Source organism: Cydia splendana, chromosome 25, assembly GCF_910591565.1.
Source record: "Cydia splendana chromosome 25, ilCydSple1.2, whole genome shotgun sequence".
NCBI lineage: Eukaryota > Metazoa > Arthropoda > Insecta > Lepidoptera > Tortricidae > Cydia > Cydia splendana.
The window spans coordinates 11,046,381-11,071,585 of record NC_085984.1 but is presented as its reverse complement, the minus strand read 5'-3'; the positions used below and the strand labels follow the sequence as shown (position 1 = coordinate 11,071,585).

General features: G+C 37.0%; 1 protein-coding gene and 2 pseudogenes across 2 annotated transcripts in view; 1 reads left to right on the top strand and 2 right to left on the bottom strand.

Annotated features, from left to right (window-relative positions):
* Positions 1–20,519, bottom strand: part of LOC134802950 (uncharacterized) — a 37,494-nt gene extending 16,975 nt beyond the window's left edge. For both annotated transcript variants that reach the window (XM_063775680.1, XM_063775679.1), the window contains exons 1-4: positions 20,060–20,519; positions 18,670–19,048; positions 4,225–4,310; positions 1,627–1,687 (exon numbers count right to left, since the gene is read on the bottom strand). In XM_063775680.1, coding sequence (XP_063631750.1) covers positions 1,627–1,687; positions 4,225–4,310; positions 18,670–19,048; positions 20,060–20,491 — 958 coding nt within the window. In that variant the 5' untranslated portion in view covers positions 20,492–20,519. The remainder of the gene's footprint in view (positions 1–1,626; positions 1,688–4,224; positions 4,311–18,669; positions 19,049–20,059) is intronic.
* Positions 4,584–6,788, top strand: LOC134802626 (uncharacterized; annotated as a pseudogene).
* On the bottom strand, positions 7,135–10,967 carry LOC134802960 (uncharacterized; annotated as a pseudogene).
* Positions 20,520–25,205: the final 4,686 nt, after the last annotated feature.

Below are 25,205 nucleotides of genomic sequence, written 5' to 3'. Positions count from 1 at the left end.
GTTTTAATCCTGTGTCGAAAGATGGCAGTAAATTTACTGTGGCAGGCGTGGCTCACTCCGCGATTTCGTCGCTTTGCTACAGGTAGCTAAAAGTACATCCGTTCGGCCCCAATTTTGGGGTTTGCCATAAGCCGCGCGTGGCGCTGTCGCCACCTAGCGGCCATATCTATGCTGATCGTAACAGACGCGTTTTGTTAGCGAGTGAGTCTTCTGTACCTAGTACTATTATTTATTCTGTGACTGTGGCTACAAAATTTACTTTGACAATACGCCTCTATACTAAATTCTCTTTGCCTCTGTCTTTATGTATTATGTGTTTCCTATGTAAATTTATTTTGGGTTTGTGCAATAAACAGGATTTGTATTGTATTGTATCTGTGTAGATTAAATCATACACAACTTGATTTGAACTATTGTACTCACTAGAAATTAAAGTAGATTCACTTTTTAAGCTATTCTCCTCATGTTCTTCCAGTGCTTCCCTCACTAACGCTTTTCTTTCTCTCTTAGCAGCAGCGGTGCGGACTTTAGGTGTCTTATTACGGTTCTGACAGTCAAATTTTGACGGGAGGCTTCCCGGTTTTAACTTAATTTGAAGAACAGAGCCCATTACATGATAACGCATGTAATTTTCCATATCATTTGGTAGCAAAAAAAGAAAAAACCGTAAAATGAATTACTATACACAGAGAGAATCATACTATCTTTGTCTTACACTAGTACTAGCACCCAAAAGAAAAGGATGAGTATATTTCATCTCAAACAAATATTTTGAATTACGCTCCCTCAATTAACCGGAAAAATTGGAAGTCTAGCGGGGAAACCTTTGCCCAGCAGTGGGAAACAATAGGCTAGTCAAAAAAAACTCCATCAATAGAAAATACTTACATCAAAGTGATCTTCAGAAAAGCAAATTCTTTGAGCTGGGTCCGCTGGGTCTCGATGAGCGAGCTATAACCACTTTTCCCTTATTGTTTTCTTCTTTGGAACGTAAACAAATAATTTGTTAGGTGTTTTTGTTGTTGTGTTTTTGCACAGAGGGACCCCACACGACTGGTAAGTCTTGTAACTTTTGGTTTTTTTGGATGTCATTTTTTTATATAAAAATATTCAATCGCGACAAATCTATGCGGAAAATATAAATATATACAAAGAGAATTATCATCTTTACGTTCTGTACCTAACCTATATGTTACTCTTCTAACAACTGAGCTACCGAGACTTACCTGTTGACGTGATTTCCACTTAGGTATATATTCTTAATATGCTCTCTATATCTAACTGTATAGCATTATTCATGCCTTGGAGCCGAAACTCCCCCTCACTGAAGTTAAAGTAAGGACCTACTAATTCCTATCTCTATCGTACGCGCATAATTATATCTAATCACACACTATCACACCGCACCGCGACCTTGATGCGTCGCACCCATAAGTGAGAGCGAGAAAGAGATATCTGTTTCTCGCTCTACTTATGGGTGCGACGCACCAAGGTCGCGGTGCGGTGCGATAGTGTGTTACCACTTTTACTTTAGCGTGTAGGGCCACACGACACGCTGATCATGACAACCTCCACGGCGGGAGCGAGGCCCGTCTTAACATCATCATCATCATCAGCATCACGTACCTGAGTTGTCTGAAGTGTTTAATATCGTGGGCTTCTTCGCTTCGAGCGACGGCTGCTGCTGCTGCAACGGAAACGGGAACAAAATAAACGTTAACGTTGGCACAGAATGTGATGGCTCCTCTACATGATGGGCCAGCGCCGGCCACTCCAAGGGACGCAGCCATGCGGGAGAATGAGGTAGCAATATGACTTGCTCCCTCTAACGCATAAATGCGTCCCTTGGAGTGGCCGGCGCTGGCCCATCGTGTAGAGGAGCCATGACAGAATAATAGTTATTTGTTTTACTTTTTTTTCGTCCATCTGGACAGGCTAAAGCTCTAAGCCATACTGCCTTGTCATAAGTACACTTATTTGTTTTACAATGTGGCAAAGTTGTTGTTTAACCGCTCGTGCTAATATTGATACCCGAGCAAGCGAAAAGATTCTAAAATTGAACCGCGAGCGTAGCGAGCAAAATAGAATCTTGAGCTTTGCGAGGGTTTCAAAGCACGAGGGTTAAACAAAATTTACCCCCGAGTGGATCACAAAATTTTTCACCAATTTCACCACACCAACCCGTAGAAAATTTTAACTATAAGATATCAAACAATAACAAACCAAATCAAATCCAAATGAATGTTATTAGGTAAATATTTATTATTCAAAATTACCATTTAAAAGTCAATTCAACCAGCAAACATAAGAATACTCAAAATTTGCATTTGATTACTTTGCCTCACATGTGAATAAAATGCAACTTTGCTATCGGATTTTGAACTATCAAGAGAGCCTTTACCAGTTGGTGTGGTGAAAAATAATAGTAGTAATAGTACTACCGTACAGAAAGGACACTTCCTACAAAACCGTAGTTTGTCAGCAGTTCAGGGACGAATCATGCTGTCCCTTTCTAATGTATGGCACTATCCCTTTCGGCTAATTAGCCGAAACCCTAATTAGGGTTGGCAAAATTCAAGTCATTATCTTATCTGTGGTCGTGCATGCCAAGGGACGTCAAGTTGTGCCAACCCTAATAATTGTTCGGAGCAATGCTGAGCCGAACGGAGCCGAGAACACCCGAAAGGAGGAGTGTCTCCCCACTGGCGTAATCACCCTATTTTGACAACCCTAAATAGCCGAAAGGGATAGGGCCGTACATTAGAAAGGAACAGCATGATTCGTCCCTGAACCGCTTAGCTGTCGAACTTCTGGTTTTGTAGGAAGTTTCCTTTCTGTACGGTAATACTATTATTTATTCTGTGATATAGGGGGCGTGCACGAACTATAGGGGGCAGCATAGATACCGTCATATTTATGGCGCGAGGCGTAAATGTGACGTTTATGCTTCCGATGTATCCCACAAGATGGCAGAACCTACTATGCACAAGGAAACGTACCTACTAGAACGGTAGAGTAGATGGTAGCAAAAAGAATAAGATAGTATAGAGGGGTCCTGTCATTGTAAATTTTGTAGTCACTGTAAATTTACTGCCATCTATCGACACACGACTAAAACTCAAAATGAAAACGTATAATAAATAAAAACGTATAAAGTTATCAAAAAATGTAAATATATAAATGAATAAATAAATGAATAAATATTATAGGACAGTTTTACACAGATCGACCTAGTTCCACAGTAAGCTCAATAAGGCTTGTGTTGTGGGTACTAGACGACGATATATATAATATACACATATATATAAATACTTATATACATAGAAAACATCCATAACTCAGGAACAAATATTTGTGATGAACACACAAATAAATGCCCATACCAGGATTCGAACCCGGGACCTCCTGCTTCGTAGGCAGGGTCACTACCGACAAAATAAATAAAAAATAAATAATTTTATTATTTTTATATCATTTTGATCCATGTTCATTCGCTGATATCTATGTGTTAAAATTGTTAAATATGAAACGGTGTCGTCACGCCATCTAGCCGAGGATAGGCTAAAGGTGTGTGCGGCATCTATTCGAGAATGACTTTTACTTGAATTCCGAGGCACGTTTTTTCTTTAGACTTTATTCGTCTTATACGAAGTTACATATGTCTTTGATGGTAGTGACACCGTAAGATTGTGAACCCGTTAGTTTATAATCTAACGTAGGTTAGGTTAGATTATAATTTAAACCGACTACCGTCAGTTTATAATTTAAATAGCTATATTATAAAATATAAACTGACGAGTGTTTACAATTTTACGGTGACAGTAGTACTTGTTTTGGCAATGTATATGTGCATATATGTTTCCGATTCAGGCCACAAGATGGCAGACCCTCCAACGCGCACGGTCCCTATGCACGAAGGTTGATATTGCACTGCAGCCGCGCGCGTCAGTCGAATTTTTTAGCGGTGAAAGGGTTAAACAAATGATTACCTAGGACCAACTCATTTAAGTGTTATAAAATGAATACAAAACTAAAATTAACTACAACTAAAAACTAAAGATAAAAAATTAAAAATAGGTACCTATCAAAATTTTTCGCCCTTGGTAAGGTGCCCATCACGCAGGCAGCGTTCCCGCGCTGGATTGCCATGGCCAATCTTTGCGCGAGAAAGCTGCCCGCGCGAGGGTCACCTGTGGCCTGCCTTAGGCGTTTGATTATGATTACCTGGTTTTGAATGGAATGGTCGATGTAGTCTGTAACGACGCTCGTCCATTCTTTTTTCAGGACAGGCTTGAAAGTCATGTCACCTCCTGCATAAAAAAAAACAGATTTAGACCAAGCTAAGTTGGGAACGATTTTGATAACCAAGACTGTGCAAGTGTTATTATACGTCATAATAGGGTATTTTCCTACTAGTCAAATCAGTTACTTTTTTATTAGAACTGTTTATATGAAACATTACATCGTGACGTCACCGTCAACTCGCCTACTTTTTATATTTCTATCCGATTTATGAAATAGAACTTGTGTTTGAAAATAACTCCTATCCAACTCCTATCTGTGTTTTTCTAATAATAGGCATGATGACAGTAATTAAAATAATATATTTATTTAATGAAACTTTAGTCATAGAATGCAAAAAACACATTTATTTGTTTATATTTGGCAAGATTAGTAAATATTTTGTAAAAATAAAATTACAAAATACGGAAGTCCGCCATGATACGTTGAACACCAATCAGAGCGAATGACGTCATGGTCACGTAAACAATATATCCAAAGTACAAGTTCTCCTCTAGTGACTCTAGTTCTCCTGCTTTTTTTATTTGCGATTTGCGATTCACGGATTCAATTTATTTTAAAGCGAATAACTTGAGTTATGGAGTAAGGATTTAGAAAGGCAAACAGTGCTATTTCTGCAATCAAACGAAGACTTTTGTTCATCAGAATTTAGAAATGTCAAAAGTTCCTTGTAAGTACAATAAACTATATTTATAATTATATAAAAATCATACTAATTTAAGTTATTAACAAAATCCAAATCCTGTAAGATCGTTTTTTATATGTATTTCATAGCAGGTTAATATTAGAATTTGTCACTGAAATTAATTTTTTAAATGTTTGTGCCACAACACTGAAAATAAAAGTATATTTACATATTGATTTCTTTATTTTAGGTCCTCCAGACCGTCCTATGGCGACGATGCAATATGTTACGTACAGCTTAAACGCGAAGGAAATCTGTGCACAATGAAAGGAAAAGTCTGCCCAGAACGTAAAGTACATGCAAAGTTGTATAGAGTAACTTTCATAGTGGACGAACTGCAAGAGGCAGTGAAATCAGCAGAATGCCATGATTGTGTGGCTTCACTAGGAGGCTGCAAACATGCCATCGCTTTTCTAATGTGGGTCTATCGCACAAGTGAAGAGCCATCCTGTACATCCATCGAGTGCTATTGGCTAAAATCCAAACTTTCTAAGGTCGGAACTACCTTAAAATATATGACAGCTAGAGAATTGTTCAATGGTAAGCCTAGCTTGCCATCTAATACTTCAGTATTTGAAAAGTTTTTGAAGGAAGGGAAGAAAAGAAAACTTACCAACTGCGAGTTACTTAAATATCAAAAAGACTATGATTTTGAGCAAACAGAAAGTTTATCTATGCATAAATTAGTGCTAAAGTATAAGGAAAGATCGTGTGATACATTTTTGGAAAAAGTGGTATTGACTGATACTGATATCACTAATATTGAAAAAGAGACAAGAGGTCATCATGAAAGCAGGCTCTGGCATGAGTTAAGGTACGGCAGGATAACGGCTTCAAGAGCTCATGAGTTCAGTCGGTGCAAAACCAGTGATGGCACATTAATTGCACTAATAATGGGTGGAAAAATTCCAGACACACCAGCCATGAAACGTGGTAGATTATTGGAGCATGAAGTACGGGAGACTGTAAGTACCAAACTGGGCAAAGATATCAAAAAGTGTGGTTTAATGCTTTCAAAAAACTATCCCATGATAGCGGGATCATCTGATGGAATCTGTGAAAACAGCATTGTAGAAATTAAGTGTCCCATGAGCTTAAAGGCTTTTAAACCAATTTTAAACATTATGTATCTAATGGGAAACCAACCCAGAAGTTTTATGTGTAGATGCAGCTACAAATGTACTTAGGCCCCAATTTCACCACGGTGACAGGTGCGACAATTGTAAAATCACTGTTGCTGACGTCACAGGCATCCATGGGCTACGGTTACTACTTACCATCGGGCGGGCCGTATTCCTGTTTGCCACCATCATTGTTTTATTAAAAAAAACTTTATTATATCGGAAAACAACAGATATTTCTTTTGCGAAGTTTCTGACAATTGTCAAGATTTAGAAGAATTGTAGGTAATTCTTGACAGGTAATGAGTTATATGTCGGAATTTCGTGACAATTGTAGTGTTTTTGTGACAATTGTCATAAACTTAGCAAGAGAAATATCTGTTTTTTTTCGATATAATAAAGTTCTTTTTAATAAAACAATGATGGTGGCAAACAGGAATACGGCCCTCCCGATGGTAAGCGGTAACCGTAGCCCATGGATGCCTGTGACGTCAGCAACAGTGATGTTTTACAATTGTCGCACCTGTCACCGTGGTGAAATTGGAGCCATTGAAAAAGGTTACTATTGTATAGCTGATAGTAACTACAGTGCAAATAAAAATGTTGAAATAATAAGTGTCACATATGACAAGGAATATGTTACAAGCTTTCTATAGTACATTGTGCAACATAGGGCGTAAGTTGAATATTGCAAACGAGAGTAAGTTAAATCGCGACGGTTTGCTGGAGCGATTTATAGACTCGAGTTTGCAATATTATTACGCCCCGAGTTACACACAATGTTTTTCATCACACTTGCGATACAAAAATGAAGTATAAAGACAAAAAACTGTTAATTATGGCACTAGAAACTTCATAACTCCCTAGGGAGAACGCTTTTTCTATAACTCCCGCTAAACCTGCGTGCAATTCCACATTTACTGAGCGAGTGTGATGAAAAAGGTTTTAGTTTCTTCATGGAAAAATAATGTGTACCCGTTATTATACAAATGTGTTCTATAAGTTTTGTAGAAATAAAATGCAAGATTAAAAATAAAACAGTTTTATTTAATTAATGAATCCTGTAAATTTACTAAACCGCAAGCAATAGTGATGACATCATCAAGAACCTTTACTAAACTATGATGCACACAGGCATATGGCTTCAACATTTTGAATTCGCGCAAGCGCCGAATTACTCGCTCCACATGTATTCTTAGGCTGGCAATTTGTTTTGTTTCCCTTGCCTCTTGTTTTGATAGTTTACCCCCAGTTGTTACACTTGGAGGCCGTACCAACTGCACTCCCTCTATCCGTAAGTATTGTTCTACGTGCTTGAACCCTCTGTCAGCCATCACACATATACCTGGTTTCAAAACCTTAACAAAATCACATGATTCGACCAAACATCCAGGAGAAATATAGTTTATTAAACCATGTGGTGTACAGGACACAAGATACTTAATAGTGTTTGCTTTTTTGTATTCTGACCATGAAAATGATTGATTAATCGCTTTTGAAGCCTTTTGCACCTCTATTTCCAAGCAGTCTATGATACAATTCACTTTATAGAATGTGTGCCTAAAAGCCATAGGCAAGTTTTGTTTTATTCAATCATTATCTAGTAGAACAATAAAAGGTCGCATGAAGCTAGCTATTATTGGTATATTTTTTACAAATATTTTACTAGCATAGCTTGGGGTCATGGAAAAATCATCTGCCAGTTCTGTAAATGTGCTATTTAATCTAATTTTTTTCAAACACATAAGAATATGGCTTGCAGGAATACTTGTTTCTTTTTCCAATAGTTCAATTATGTAGTAGCAGCTTTTAGAAACTCCAATGTAAAAACGTGGTTTTTTCATTATTTTATTTTATTCAAATTCCGGATTTTTTGATGCTTCTTGTTTTCTATCCTCTTCAATAAATTCACTACAGTCTGAAGATTTAGTTAGTAGAAATGTTGTTGGTGATGATGATTCTCTATGAGTTACAGGTGTATAAGAAACATCACTATCAGATTCTTCCGCAATTGTAAATAATTTCCTATGTCCCTGTACTGTAAGGTGGATGTTGATGGTCTAGATTCAATGCAACTTCTAATTTTAAATGATGTTGAAACACATTTGCAACAAGGTTTCAGAGGTGATGTCATCTGGTTTATTACTTTTATTTCAGTTTGGGTGGCTTTACTTCTGAACTTATTTGTTATATATACTTGAATTGATTTTTCTGCTGTCTTGTGTGCATCTTCTTCTTGTGGAATATTGACGAATGCTTGTGAAACTGAAAAAAAAAATAGTATTTAAACTATTGGTCTGGCCTAGGGGGTAGTGACCCTGCCTGTGAAGCTGATGGTCCTTTTTTTTTTTTTTGACGGAGTGGGAATGCATTTACGCACGGTGTGTGGGACTCACCTCTCCTTGTCCCTCTCGTGGCGAGGGGGGGAGAATTTGGCCCTACCCACTAAACCCACTCCGGAGTCGGATCGATGACCTGGGTTATATATAAGTATGTAAATTGTTACCTATAGTTGGTCAAGCAGATCTTGTCAGTAGAAAAATACGGCAAATATGAAAAATGTAGGCGCGAAGGGATATCGTCTCATAATAAAATAAATAAAAATAAAAATAGCCTTTATTACTGAAGTTTTAACATTAATACTTATCTACTTAAAATATACCTTATTTTTCAATATTATATATTACTATTTACTATTTTCTCAGTCCCATCGACAACTTCAGCTTGTCTTCCGACATAGGCCTCCTCCAAGTCCTTCCAGGTACCGCGGTCTCTTGCTTTCCTGGGCCAGTCCACTCCTCCTATCCTTTTAATGTCATCTGACCATCGAAGAGTAGGCCTTCCTCTTTTCCTTTTGTGCCCCCTATCGTCTCATAGAAAATTTTAATTTCGCGCCTTTTTCTACTGATAAGATTGGCTTGACCATAAATATAATATTTTTTATTCGTATAATTTATCAAATTTTACATCATAATAACAGAAATGTTCTACTATGACATTAAAGATCTCCAAAGGGCCTGTATGTGTTGGATCTATATCTCCACGCAAGCCTATCAAGACCGGGTGTTTAATCGAGAAGTTGAATCGAAATAATTTTGAAATGGACTGTATGGTTTTACATTAAGACGAAAACTTTCTTTTGCTATTAAATATTTAAGTACTTATATCGAATTCACGAGAAATAACAACTTAGAACAGTGCACAATCACATACCTTTATGTTAATGATGGTGAAGGTTCGTGCGGGTTCAGGCTCGCTCCCCGAGGATTCCACGGCGGCGGAGAACGTGCGAGCTCGGCTTATCGTTACCTTAACCCGGAATACCTCCCTGCAAGGCCTGTCACTCTCCACACGCACAATGTAATTGGCACTTCTCTAAATTACTTCGAAAGTACAGAATCTGACCGAAAGTTGGCTTTACAATCATTATTCCACAATTTTAAATCGGAGCAACGTACTTTTAGTAGATCGATTAGAAGGTTAATGGCTGCCGGAACGGCTAGTGTTGTATGTAACTAACCCTACCGGAAGTTAAAGACTAATAGAGATGTCACCTAAAACCGATATTCAAACGAAAGTTGAACACCGGGATTTATAGGCCCATGAATTCCAAAAATGGAGATACAAATTATAGAAATTAAATAAATACCTACTTTGAGGACAATCTTACACATATCAACCTAGCCCCAAACTATGCAAGGTTTGTTCTAGATGACAATATAGACTACATTATTTAATAATTTTAACAATCAATAATAATAAATAACAAAGTTTAAAAACAAATTTACAAGCTATATGACATATTTTTGAGTATGAGTGCACCCATATTTTTACACTTGACTGTACATATTATATATAGGGTCATTGTGCTAGTCTCCGTCCGGTGTCAGTTTCCGTCCACTTAACGAAATTTGAATATAAACCTTCATTGCTGCACAAATTTGCACTTATTGCATCCTTAATACCTATCTAAACAATTTATCTATCTACATAAAAAATATATTTCGCAAGTAGCAAATTATAAATCAAATGTATTATTTACTAATCCGCCAAGTGGATGGAAACTGACACCGGATGGTAAACTGACACAATTACCCTATATATTGTTGTGTAAGTACTCACAACACAAGCCTTATTGAGCTTACTTCATGCATACTCAATATGAGACAGACAATCTGTGTAATAATATCCTATAATATTTATTATTTATTTATCACGTAGGTACCTGAACTTCCAGATGAAGTCTCTCCAAGTTCCACTTGCTTTGTAGCGAGAGTTTGATGTTCTAAATCTTTTTCGCAATCTTCAATCAATGTCTGTCTCTGTTTTTTGGCAATATATGGTCGTTCTGTAGCATCAGATGTTCTTTTTCTACCTGGTTGACATTGATATCTGGTGGGTATACAGCCGGGTTTCATGCGAATTATTGACACCGATCCCATCAAATGATATTCCATATAGTTCTCCATATCATTTGGCATCTGAAATTTTAACAAATTACCTATTAAAGACAACATTGTCTTGTCGCAATTAGTAACCCTCGTTGCAATGTGAACCCTAACCTCAAAAAACTACTCTCATCTCATGCAACTTTTATATTAAAGTTACGCCTCAAACAAGATAGATACTGTTATAGAAACTAAAAAGTAAATTAAATACTCACATCGAAATGATCTTCACAAAAATAAAGATGCGTATTAGGCAATACGGCCGTTGTGTCTCGCCTTGCGAGTTTAAGCCACTTGTTTCGTGTTTGTTTCTTTCTCGGAACATGCACAAATAGCTTATTAGGACTTGTTATTGATGTGTTATTACACAGAGGAACCGCACAACATTTATAGACTTTGGTATTCATATTTAATAATGCGAAATAAACAAATTCTTTGATAAGCTTCTAGTGCGTAGGTTGTGTTTACATGACCTTGACGTCACTAGTAGAGACGCCATGACACATCAGTGTTGCCAGGGCTCTGGAGTCATAAGTTACGTTTCGTTTCCCTAAAAGTCACGTTTTTGCTGCTCAAGTTACATTTTTATATTATTGTATTGTATGGGTAGGTAAATCGATTTTGTTAGAAGAAATTCAGAAAATAATATATTTCACAAAAAATCTACTAACCTTATATGATTTTTCCTCAAAAGGAAAAAACGGAACCCTTATAGGATCACTCGTGCGTCTGTCTGTCTGTCTGTCCGTCTGTCACAGCCTATTTTCACGGAAACTACTGGACCAATTAAGTTGAAATTTGGTACACATATGTAAATTAGAGACGGACATGTAAGTCATGTAACGTAAACAAATGAATTTTAAGCATGGGGGCTACTTTTGGGGGGTCAATGAGAAAGTTAAAAAAATAAGATTTTCAATAACCCAAGCAAATTAGAAAAATCTGCGGAAATAATTCGTGTAGTTATGAAAATTGGTACAGGTACATATACCTTGTGGTGTCCAGATAAACATACTAAAAGTCCTCGAGGCGAGGGTAAGGAGTGTGCTGAAGGTGCAGGGAGGGTTAAAGGTACCTTTTTTCATATTTTTGCTCATATCTCGAATATATGTACAAATGGCATTGGTGGCGCCGGTGGCCTAGCGGTAAGAGCGTGCGACTTGCAATCCGGAGGTCGCGGGTTCAAACCCCGGCTCGTACCAATGAGTTTTTCGGAACTTATGTACGAAATATCATTTGATATTTACTAGTCGCTTTTCGGTGAAGGAAAACATCGTGAGGAAACCGGACTAATCCCAATAAGGCCTAGTTTCCCCTCTGGGTTGGAAGGTCAGATGGCAGTCGCTTTCGTAAAAACTAGTGCCTACGTCAAATCATGGGATTAGTTGTCAAGCAGACCCCAGGCTCCCATGAGCCGTGGCAAAATGCCGGGATAACGCGAGGAAGAAGATGTACAAATAGCATTATAATTACTTCGGACAAAAGTTTTATCATACAATTTCCTACAAATTTGGTTATGTTTATTTTTACTCTACGATCAATACTTTAGGAGCTTCAGGCTGTTAAAGTTAAATTAGAGATAAAAAATAGACGATTTAAGAAAACGTCGTTTTTTTCGTAATTGTTCATGATAAATAAAAAAATTAGTTTGGAGTAAGCGAGCTAAGTGACCTGCTGATAAAATAAAAAAAACCGGCCAAGAGCATGTCGGACCATGCTCAGTGTAGGGTTCCGTAGTTACTCGTCTGTCAAAATAGACTATTCGCAATAACTCAAAAACAGCTATACCAATTAGGTTCGCTATATTTTTTCTTGAAAGTCTTTACTAAGTTAAGTCTTTACTATGTTTTTATGCTTTTTTTCATAGTTTTTGGACCCACGGTTCAAAAGTTAGAGGGACTAAAGGGGAAAACACAACTTTTTTTCTTTCAGATCGATTATTTCCGAAAATATTAAGTTTATCAAAAAATGGTTCTTGAAGACCCGTATTCGTTTTAAAAGACCTATCTAACGACATCCCACACTATAGGGTGGAAGCGAAAAAAATTCATCCCCACTTTAATGTAGGGCAGCCACCATAAAAAAATATTTTTTTCTAGTTTCTATTATTATATTTGGCATGAATATATAAATTTGTTACACTGACAAAGTCGTAAAATATAAACTAGATAAAATATTTTTTAGGGTGACATTAAGTGGGGATGAATTTTTTTTTCGCTTTAACCCTATATATAGGGTTAAAGCGAAAAAATAGTGTGGGGTGTCTTGGATATGTCTTTTAAAATGAATAAGGGTCTTTAAAGACCATTTTTGATCAACTTAATATTTTCGGAAATAAACGATCTGAAAGAAAAAAAGGTGTGTTTTCTACTTGGGTCCAAAAAATATTAAAAAAATCGTGAAAGTAAAACTTAGTAAAGAGTTTCAAGGAAAAATATAGCGAACAGCGAACCTAATCGGTTTAGCAGTTTTTGAGTTTTTTGAGTTTAGTCTATTTTGACGGACGGGTAGCTACGGAAGCCTACACTGAGCATTGCCCGACATGCTCTTGGTCGGTTTTTTTTTTAATTATATCAGCAGGTCGCTTAGCTTACTTATCCTAAACAATTTTTTTTATTTATGATGAACAATTACGAAAAACGACGTTTTCTTAAACGGTCTATTTTTTATGTCTTAACTTTAACAGCCTGTAGCTCCTAAAGTATTAATCGCAGAGTAAAAATGAACATAACCAAATTTGTAGGAAATTTTGTGATAAAACTTAGGACCGAAGTCATTATAATGCTATTCGTATAGATATTCGAGAAGAATCATACACTAAAAAAATAACTACTACTATCAAAATAAATGACACCGTCATGTCAAGGTAACAAGTCTCATCTTGCCACGACTATTATAATAAACCCTTCGAGCAACACCGGCTTCCGACACATCGGAAGGGAGGGGCCCAAGCGATATCTCACCGTACAAATCTTTCTGCCATTTTTCGCGGGGGGGAAGGTGCACACAGTCGCACTTCTCACACACTTACATACAAAATCCAATCTGTAATGACGACACAAATACATAGAAAATGACACACGTCAAAGACAAATCTTGCAAACCTCGATCTCTTTTTGTGTACGGACGAGTGACAAGTGTCACAACTAGAGATGCAACGGATAGTTGTTTGGCCGGATACCGGATACCGGATATTCGGCCTAACCATCGGCCGAATATCCGGTATCCGGCCGCCGAATATTCGGCCAGCGGAACTATACCTACATTTCAGTTTTTCAGGTGCGCATTCTGAAGGTTTGACCTTTTTCAACCGACGAAAAAAAAAAAACGGAGGAGGTTCTCAAGTCGACGCGTATTTTTTTTTTTTTTTATGTATGACCACGCATAACTTTTTACAGAGGTGTTCGATTTTGATAATTATTTTTTTATTGGAAAGGGTATACCCCGAAGTTGGTCCCATATAAATTTGGAAAAAAAAATCCAACGTTAAGGGTAGGAAAATAGGGGATGATTGATTTTTTCACTCACCGATTGTAACGTATGACCACGCATAACCTTTTACAGAGTAGTCGTAATAATAATAAAAATTTGGAAAAAAATCCTACCCTAAGGGTGGGAAAATAGGGGTAATTTATTTATATTACAGAACATAATAGTTAAAGTAGGATTATTAATATAACAGTTAATAGCTAAAGCAAGGTAGGTAGCTATTTTAAAAGTAATCAAAAATTAAGCATGTAATAATTTGTATAAATTATAGCCACAGAAAATTATAAAATAAAAACTTTTTAACAAAAAAAATAACCGCCGAAAAAAAACTAAAAGGAAATAAAAAACCGGCACTAACACGAAACGAGTCGACCAAACAATAGCACACTGAAAAGAAAAAAATAATTATTTTGTCTTCAATAACGCAAGTGAATACCTATGAACTATGTATATACATACTTCTGAAATCAATCACACAAATCTGCGTATTTATATATTTACAATCTGTTATTTTTGGAGTCGGTGCAGGTGCTTCACTAAGGTGCTCAAGTTTGTTTGAGGCTGGCACCGACTCCAAAAATATGCACCAAAACACAAATCTGCGTATTTATATATTTACAATCTGTTATTTTTGGAGTCGGTGCCAGCCTCAAACAAACTTGAGCACCTTAGTGAAGCACCTGCACCGACTCCAAAAATAACAGATTGTAAATATATAAATACGCAGATTTGTGTGATTGATTTCAGAAGTATGTATATACATAGTTCATAGGTATTCACTTGCGTTATTGAAGACAAAATAATTATTTTTTTCTTTTCAGTGTGCTATTGTTTTCATAGTGAAAGTTCGTGCGGACACATTTCTAGATTTGAAATGAGTGCGCGTGCAAGTTAGTGGAATGTTTAAAATTGTTTTAAAATAATAATCAAGTACGATTATGATCAAGACTGTTTCTTAAATCCAATTAGTTTACTCCGAAATCAAGCAATGTTACTATCCGGTATCCGGCCGGATAGTATGTCACTATCCGGTATCCGGCCGGATATCAAAAGCATGGCCGGATAGGCCGGATACCGGATAGTAACCGGATATCCGGTGCATCTCTAGTCACAACACGCACACTAACACATTTTCGTTGAAGTATGCTATTGTATTCTGAGAGATGAGAAGTCGGATTTGTCGCTCGACCGATCCGCAATTTGTACTGAGCGAGCAAAATCGATAAATCCAACAATTACATGAGACTAAAATATAATAATTGTGTTTGAATGTAATTAAACGTATGATATTGTAAAAAAAATATTACATGTGAAACGTAACACTTTCTTTTTGTAAATTTGATGTCCCCGACCTCTTTTTATAACAAAAAACCGAGCAAACAGGCATTTTTGTGCAGCAGTGTTCACGCGCGCATGTGGACTCGGTCTAGTGAAAAATCCAAGTGCAACTAGTTTTATTACCCGCGCTAGATTAGATTGACGCGCTAATCTTATACCTCGGCAGAGGGGAAATATAGCGAATGCCGCCTCCCTTCCGTGTTACTCGAAGAATAAACCAGATGGTGGATGTAACGTCAAGGTGTCAGTGCAAGTGTCAACAACAACGCACCCAGCGTTCACCGCGTTCCTAAATAATACAAATTGCAGAACTAAACTTGTCCAAAATTCGACTTGTCCAAAAGTCACAAAAATTGCCTCAAGATCGTAAGTCATGCACATGTCACACGAGAAGGCGAAAAGTCACGATAAATGTGACTTTTGTGACCATCTGGCAACAATGTGACACATACAAGCGTTTTGGAACGAATCATAGACCTAGAATCCGCTCGACGAATTTAAAATCTAAAAAGTAAAATGTAATTTTTTCCTAATAAACCTTTATTAAATACAGAAATATGCTATTCGTAATAAATAATTTATGTTTCTTAACATTATAGGACAGTTTTTCAAAATCTGTCCTCATGCCTATTATCTGGTGCTTTATTTCATGCAAGGTGTAAAGTAATTTATTTTTCTCAAAAATGGACGGCAAAGTCGACTTTGCCGTTTAAAAAATAGGTCGCGAAGCGCGTAGTTTATGGTCAGTCAAAAATTAAAAAGTTAAAAACATTGCAGTCTCGATTTTGGGACTGCAATGTTGCATACAAATTCCATTATTTGTCGAGTTCCAAACTTTTTAAAAGTTGAAATGGCCATATCAAATGAAGGCACAGGCCCATTAAACAGCCAAACAGATGATTAGTACCGCGACTATTTAGCTGTCTTAAATAGGTTGACGTATTTTCGGCAGAAAAATACACTTCTATTTTTTTATTAAAAAAATAAAAAGGCGGCAAAGCTAATTTTTTCAATTGTTTCTACTTTTTTCTGTGAAAATATATACGTAAGAACGTTGCTTTTGTAAAATATTTCTATGATATTTATATTTCTTGCACCATTTTTGAGAAAAGCACTATATATGACTCGGCTGGAAGGCTACTTGCTGGCTTCGGATTCAATTAAACGGACTCCCAAGGTCGTCCGTTTAAAACGAATCCTCAGCCTGCAAGTAGCTACTTCCGAGCCTCGACAATAATGTACTATTTCTCAAAAATGGACAGCAAAGTCGACTTTGCCGTTTAAAAAATTGGTCGCGAAGCGCGGAGTTTATGGTCAGTCGAAAATTAAAAAGTTAAAAACATTGCAGTCTCGATTTTGGGACTGCAATGTTTGCTACAAATTCCATTATTTGTCGTGTTCCAAACTTTTTAAAAGTTAAAATGGCCATATCAAATGAAGGCACAGGCCCATTAAACAGCCAAACAGATGATTAGTACTTATAATTATAATGTTGGTACCGCGACTATTTAGCTGTCTCAAATAGGTTGGCGTATTTTCGGCAGAAAAATACACTTTTATTTTTTAATTAAAAAAATAAAAGGCGGCAAAGCTAATTATTTCAATTGATTCTACTTTTTTCTGTGAAAATTATACGTGAGAACGTTGCTTCTGTGAAATATTTCTATTATATTTATATTTTTTGCACCATTTTTGAGAAAAGCACTATATATGACTCGGCTGGAAGGCTGCTTGCTGGCTTCGGATTCATTTAAACGGACTCCCAAGGTCGTCCGTTTAATACGAATCCTCAGCCTGCAAGTAGCTACTTCCGAGCCTCGACAATAATGTACTATTAAGTACAGTATAATACCCTATTGCTAAGTTAGCTTTATTAGGTATAATATAACTTAGCTTTATTGGAATTATTGGTCTAACTCTAATACAAAACTATAAGATATAAAATATACTCTGGCAAGCCAATTTTGCCAAATTAATTTGTTTTTAGGGTTCCGTACCCGTAAAAACGGAACCCTATTATTAAGACTCCGCTATCCGTCTGTCCGTCCGTCTGTCTGCCACCAGGCTGTAACTCATAAACTGTGATAGCTAGACTGTTGAAATTTTCACAGATGATGTATTTATAAAAGGTATTTATTAAGCGTTTGACATGGTGTCTTACGACCTATTATGGAGGAAATTACTCAAGGACACGACGGTCCCCCATGACGTCATCTCACTGCTTCAGCATTGGTATGGTAACCAAAAAAACTGTTAAGTGGGCGGGCGCCTTGTCCGAGGAGTACGTGATGCACTGCGGGGTCAGACAGGGGGGATTGAGCTCTCCTACATTGTTCAATCTATATATGAATGGCCTCATCGAGGAGCTCAGCAGCGCTTGTGTTGGATGTCACATAGAACACGTATGTGTCAATAACCTAAGCTATGCTGATGACATGGTGCTGCTGAGCCCCTCAATGGGTGGTCTTATAAAAATGTTAGGTATTTGCGAAGGGTATGCTGACGCCCATGGGCTCAGGTACAATGCGTCTAAAAGCGAGCTCTTGCAATTTAAATCAGGCAATAACAGTTACCGAATGCAGGAGGCTAAGCTTTGCGGAACTCTGTTAAAGAGAGTGGACAAATTTAAGTACCTGGGCCACTGGGTCACGGACACACTGTCTGACAACGAGGACATCGAGCGTGAGCGCCGAGCGCTGTGTGTCCGCTGTAACATGTTACCCCGCAGGTTCGCACGTGGCAGTAAAGAAGTAAAGTTAATTTTGTTCAAAGCTTTTTGTCAAACTTTCTACACGTGCGGTCTGTCGGCTAATTTTACGCAGCGGGCGTATAGCGCTCTGAGAGTCCAGTACAATGACGCATTTAGGATGATGTTTAGGTTGCCGCGGTATTGTAGCGCCTCAGCAATGTTTGCTGAGGCGCGAACAGACTGTTTTTTCGCCATCATGAGGAAGCGATGCGCGTCACTCCTCAATCGCAGCCGAAGCAGCACGAACAGCATCCTAAGTACGCTGGCGCAGCGTTGGGACTCGCCCCTGGTCAAGCGGTGTGTGCAGCTACACTCACCTGTTGCTGTTCCGCCGCGAAAGCTATAAATGTTTTGTTTTGTTTGTTTGTTTCGTCTTAATTATAATACTAACTATAGATATAAGTTATTGTAATACCTAACCCTTTATATGGACCATATGTTCGAAATAAAAATATTTCATTTCATTTCATTTCATTACACATAATATTAGTAAGGATGTCTGCGTCACACAGAAGTTTCGTACTAAAATTAACCAACCTGCATCAAGAAGTAAAGTGGCCGAGGTCCTTCGGAAGCAGTGGCCAGTATACAGCTCCGGGTTCGACAACTTCAAGTATCTCGCCACCGTTTTACCCATATTGCCAAACGAGTTGATCCCCACATTTTGGCCGGTGCATCTCCCTTTGTAATACGTTAGAAAAAAACGTTCATTCCTACAATCCTTTGGCCTGGCGTCGATGAATGTTTTCACAATGCGATAGTATTTACCAGTGACGGTAAATGTTCGGTCTAGTTTATTTTTAGTTTTCATTATATTGACTAGTAGCATTTCGTTGAAAGCGATGACGTCTTTGAACAGCAATCTTTGCAGTTCTTGTCTTCTGCAAGCACCTAGCACGCCGAAAATTACGGCAACCTGAAAAACAACTAATACTTAAGGAGTCTGCATTGGTAAATGGTAAATATTAGGTAACTAAACTGCGAAACGTAATTCAAGACCAAAAAAAGTAAGAAAATGTTGCCACTTTTTACTAGCGCGTCGTGTATTTATGTAAAAATAAGTAAATAAAAAGTACTTTTTTAAATCGTAGGAGTAAAATTACTAATTAATATAAAATAAATAAATTATCTTGGCGTGATTATTTATCAAAAGGAATTTACTATTTTACAAACAAATTATTGCAGTGGCAACATTGTCTTACTTTTTTTGGTCTTGAATTACGTTTTGCATTAGTAGAAGACATATTACAATACTTCTAGACTGTCAGCGAAATAATTATATTATAAGTATTTAAGAATAATTCTACCAAGCACAAAGCCCAAATAAAATATAAATAATTAATAAATAAACAAATAAATCCTTTACTGACAGGCAAGGATCAGCCATGAAAAAAAACCTATACCTACGGAAGAAATAAATTGCAAATAAGCAAATCATTTTGGTCATAAAGTCAAAACACAATAATTAAGGGCTATTTCCTATTGCACACACATAATGATATACTGCCGTCCCGCTCGCAGTAGCATTGACCACCGGCCTCATGGGTGGGACAGCGATATAATGTGTGTGCGACTGAGATAGGCACAAGCAGGGAAATTATTTGTGCTTATCGTCCTTACTTTCAATACGTAGCAAAATGTATCATGTATGCGGCACCGCAATATAATACGTTCGGTAAAGACACACTGAAAGAAGACGAACTAAAGGACATCGAACTTAAAGATGTCCTTCTGTTCTGCAGGAAAACAAGAAGATTTGAGGAGAATGGTGAGGGAATGCCGCCGGGACAGTAACCTGCAGCTCCGACTCCAGGGAACTCGGCTGAATGAATGCGACACGTGATCGACAGCCCGCCTGCTTCCGGCCTGGCGTCCCTACACTACATCTACATCTACTTTAAATAAACTAGAAATACAAATGTGTTACCTTCACCATAAGAAAGACTTCGTCAGGTGCTTTTCTGATAAATTTCTCAATTTCCGAAGGTGTAAATGTTTTTGACTTCTTAACTTTATACCCTTCCGACTTTTGCTTTAAAAACTGCAGTAGCTTGCCATAACTGGATATATCCGTCTTTTCATAAAGCTTCAATGTCGATTTGATCATAGAATACTCAGCCCATAAGGTCGAAGGTGCATATTTAGTGCTCATATCCTGAAAATATGTCAGTAAGACGTTTTCTGAAAACGAAGATATATTTTCTTTCTTCCGCCATCCCATAAACTTAGTGTAACTTTTCTTGTAAAGCTTTTTAGTTCCATCTTTAATATTTTCTATTTCTGGTGGGCTCGGCACATTGTCATTATCAATAATGTGTTTCTTTTCAACTAGTAAACTGTTTTCATCGCTGTCACTCATTATTAATTTCTTCTTTGTATGTTTAGTATACGAGGACAATCCAACTGTATTTTGTGTCCAGCACAATCCAACTGTATTTTGTGTCCAGCACAATCCAACTGTATTTTGTGTCCAGCACAATCCAATTGTGTTTTGTAAACGTTCGTTGTTCGGTACACACGCACACTGACAAAATCGACAACAACAATATTAAATCCCTTTACAGTAGTTACGTAATGTGCTTATTATAGCACAGGGTGTCGTAATGGAGCACCAGATATACTGTAAATACCTATTTAATAGTCCTTAAACTTCGTCTAAAATCACTATAAGGTTAGTTTTAAATTGTCCGTCGAGAAACCATGTTGGATTTTCATCTCCAGTTTATATACTCATTGGTTATTATTGCGTTAATAATAAGAAATGGTCACAATAAGATTTAAACAGAATCAAAGCACATTAAACCCAAAACATCACGAACACCTCGCGCAAAGCAATATCTATTTATAAACAAATGAATGATATTGACAAATGACAGTGACAATCCTATTACTTTTTTTCCTCCATATGGACAGACTAAAGCACCGACCCATACTGCCTACAATTCTGTTAAAAGCTGTAACTGACAATGACAGCGTTTTACACAAAAATAAAACGCTAATTAAATAACTTACCATATTCGAAACCTAAGAATAATATTGAGAATGGCAACATTGTGTTGTCGGTCGTATTGTCCTTTTCTAGCATATACGTCCCTCTCTCTCTCTCACATTCCCACCACAGAGCAGTTGGTTTTGACAGGTGTTTGACAGTTACCGCCAAAACAAATTTCCAAGTCATTGTCTCAAAATGATACATATTTACACCAGGCAGGATTAAAACTTTAGGTTTCGAATATGGTAAGTTATTTAATTTCCGTTTTATTTTTGTGTAAAACGCTGTCATTAAACAACTGTACCGATATTCGAAACCTAAGAATAATATTGAGACGTGTTTGTTATCGCCTGGTGGTGGGAAGACGCCAAGCCAATGTGATTATACATGTACTTATTATGTATATGTAATATTATTATATTACGAGTGTTTAATTAATTATGTAGTACACCCTTTATTTTAACACCTGTGAGGAGAGAGGTATTATGTAAAGCATACAATTTGATATACCATTATATTATGTTACTAACTTTACATTTCATATACGTACTTAATGTACTTATAAATGTTCAAAGAGAAAAAATGAGTCACCACAATGGTGCTATACTTAATTATATGTATGTGAAAACTAGGTAAAAGAAGATGAGATAAGTCAGTCTACTCTTCAAGGAGCATACAACATCTGTGATAAGGAGTGATGTAATTCAAGTATGAAAAGAATAAAATCATAAAGTACTCGAGTAGTTTTTATTTATAACTCCCAATTATTAACAAATTTGAAAATAATTATCTAGTAAAGTAAGCAGTTGCAGGAATATAACAAGGACAAGACCTTTCTTATTTCCAGAATCCCTCGGGATTAAGTAGACGAATATTTTAAATATTCGTTATAATTCACTATCACTACCCACAAAGTTAATATTGGGTACCTACTTACTAAAATGTCATAGGGAATTACTGAATTCCTTTAATGACTGTGAGTCAGTGTGAGCTATATACTTGGTTATAGCTATAAAATGCATTTAATCCTTTGTACGCTTTACTAACGCGAACGCGAGCTAATGTACCTAAACAAACCTTACTTAAAATTGTGAAGGTTACTTTGAGAGCTTAAGCCATAACATAACACTCATGTGGGCACACCTAGTTATGACGCTTTTTGGTGCTCTTGGCGTTCAAATGGTTCATATAGAAATGCCACAGAATCTTATCAATTATATTTGTAAAGGTGCAGGCTCATTCTGCTTATATTCATGTTTAGCTATCATCAAGTGACCTTAATTGTACTCATTAATTTCTATATATGCATTAAGAGTAGTTTACCTTATCTGGTGCCTACTAGTAGGCATAAGCTTGATTGGTTCTGAACGCTAAAGTGGTTTAATTTATGTAAACCATTCATAGCATTGCTTAATTCTGAATATTCAGTTTCCTCTTTCCAGTGTGTAAATTATTAAGAATAAGGTACTTAATTCGAAACCTTAGCTCATCGCATATGTGTTTTTAACCAAAATGCAAATTTGTGTGTTTATTTAGTGATCATACATTATTTGCAATAACTGTGCGGACCATGGGGTTCCCGACCTTTTGCCGCGCACCCGTGGGCCCAAAGCCAACAGCGCAGAGGCCCTTTAAGAGGGACCTATTTCATCCAATGCTAGAGTCAACACTTTGTCGAATCTATTTGATATTTATGTATACTTATCCTCCTTATGAACTAAGGATAATTGTAACTTTTTGATATCAAATATACGCCGAATTGTCAATTATTTTATATTTTGAAATACATATAATATTACTGGATTTGGACCAGTGTGCTTTTGAATACTATTTCTCTGGCCTACTATATAGGCTAGTCTATTAGCATCCCGCTTCCTGGAAGGCAGTCTACAGACTTTTTAGATATATATTCACAGTAGCGCTGAGTGTGTGGACCTAGTTTTCCGACACTTGACTGCATGAGATTATAGTGAACATTTTTTCAGGTCTTGGGCAAGAAGGGTACCTAGATAGGTTGAGGTCCTTAACTTGTGGATTTGGTAAGAGCAAGACACAGGCGGGGTGTAAATTAATTAATCCACCATGTTTCAAGAGATTCATGTGCATTGATGCCTTCATGTTACGCTGTACAGACAGACTAACACTTTGGCAGAGTTTTGCCAACATATAATAAATAACTGCATTTGTTTGGGTGTACATGTTCCACACCAAAGACATATATATATATTTCAATCCATTTTTGAAAGTTTGGCGTTTCAAAATAGCTTCGCCTTTTCGCAAGGCGTGCTCCTGTTTCTCTATTTTATTGTGCAAGCGAACAGTATCACAATGCTATAATTTTGTATAAATTGAGAACTAGAGGGTCATGCCCTAGGCGTGACCGCCCAGAAGTTGTGCTAGAACCTTTCGTGCAAACCATTCAGTCACTGTTTTTAAAAACCTTTTGTAGTGGGCACATTCCACGTTCTTAAATTTGTTAAACGTGTAGTATCAAACTATGACAAGTCATGATAAGTGAATTAAGTGGTAACAGTATCTGGTCCGTGCATAGAAGCACTTGCCCTTGAGGTTGGGGCATGGGTAGTTTATAATAAACTTAATCCGTGCATGGGAGCACTTACGATACAGGTGGTTTAAAACTTCCAGGGTCACAATACAGACATAAGGGTGTAAAATACATAATTCATAAACGCCCGTTAGGCCAGTTTTGTATATTTTATTTCAAACATGCTTGTGCAGCACCGCCAGCACATAATAATTTCCCATACCATGGCAGTCAGGGATATAATAATTAAATAGGTAGGTAACCTTGGTCATATCGTGTACATAGGTAGGTACTCGTAAACATGTTAACTGAAAGACTAGTGCTCTCGAGGCAAACATAATTTATGCAACTGTGAGCTGCTCTTACGTTGGGATCATATGTATTTATTTCTAGTCTGCCTTAGCAGGCCTAGACTTCAAAGGTTTTTAGATATTCATAGGGCCGTTAAACGGACCTTTTGTACACCTTGAGCAGGCTGTTTGTTTCACACTATGAGTAATATATATTGTAAACATAGCTTATTTCAGAATGGAATCGTAAGCTCTGTCGTGTCGTGAGCTTACCGAGCCTGATTTAATTAGAGTCCACAGATTATCTGGACCTTGGAGGATTGAGCACTCCTTATTCTAATTATCAATATTCTGCCTGGGCTTATAGTCGAAATTCAGCGACTACATTTTTTAGTATTATCTATGCCGCCCAAGTTATGAGGCTTAGCGTCTCCAGACCACAATTTTATTTATATATTAGGTTGCAAAGATTTTATCATCTTTAAAATAAAAATGAGTCGAGATAGGCCTGGAATGTTATGTTTTTTTTTTTTTTTTTTTTTTTTTTTTTTTACCTTTTATGATTTTAGAAATGTTATTGTAAATAGTAAGTAGTTTTCACTTTTACCACAGTTAATTAGCCCAATTTTGGGTTTAGCCAACAGGGTGTTCGGGACCCTTAGAATAGATTGGTAAACAGAAATGAAAACTCTACTAATAACGAAGCCTTGCCTATTTCGACAGATTTTTACCCAAAACATTATTTTAAACCCTTTTTACTTTCTCTAAGAGGAGATATTTACAAATTCATCTTTGTAATATTTTTCTGATTGTGGCCTACTCGCTCGCTTGTGTTATAACCATATCATTTATATTTCTGTGAATATTTCTGACATGCCTTGCGCAGGCTTACATAGGTTATAATATCATCATCAATAACTTGAGGTCAGTTTGTGAACGAATCAAAGATTCTTTGGCACACCTTACGCAGGTGGAAACATGGCAGCCTTGCGCAGGTTTAGATGGGTACATAATATATTGGTTTTATCACAAATAACATGACGTTAGTTTGTGAACGAATAAAAGATTCTCTTAGGCACACCTCACGCAGGTGGAACCATAACAGACGTAGGCTTAAGAATATCATTCAAATCAAATACCCTGTGGGTAATATTCCCTTAGTTGCGGGTTCCTTGCTCGACAAGGTGAAAGGCTTTAAGCAGGCTTTAACAGGCACTTTTAGACTTTTTGAGTGTCATTCACGGTG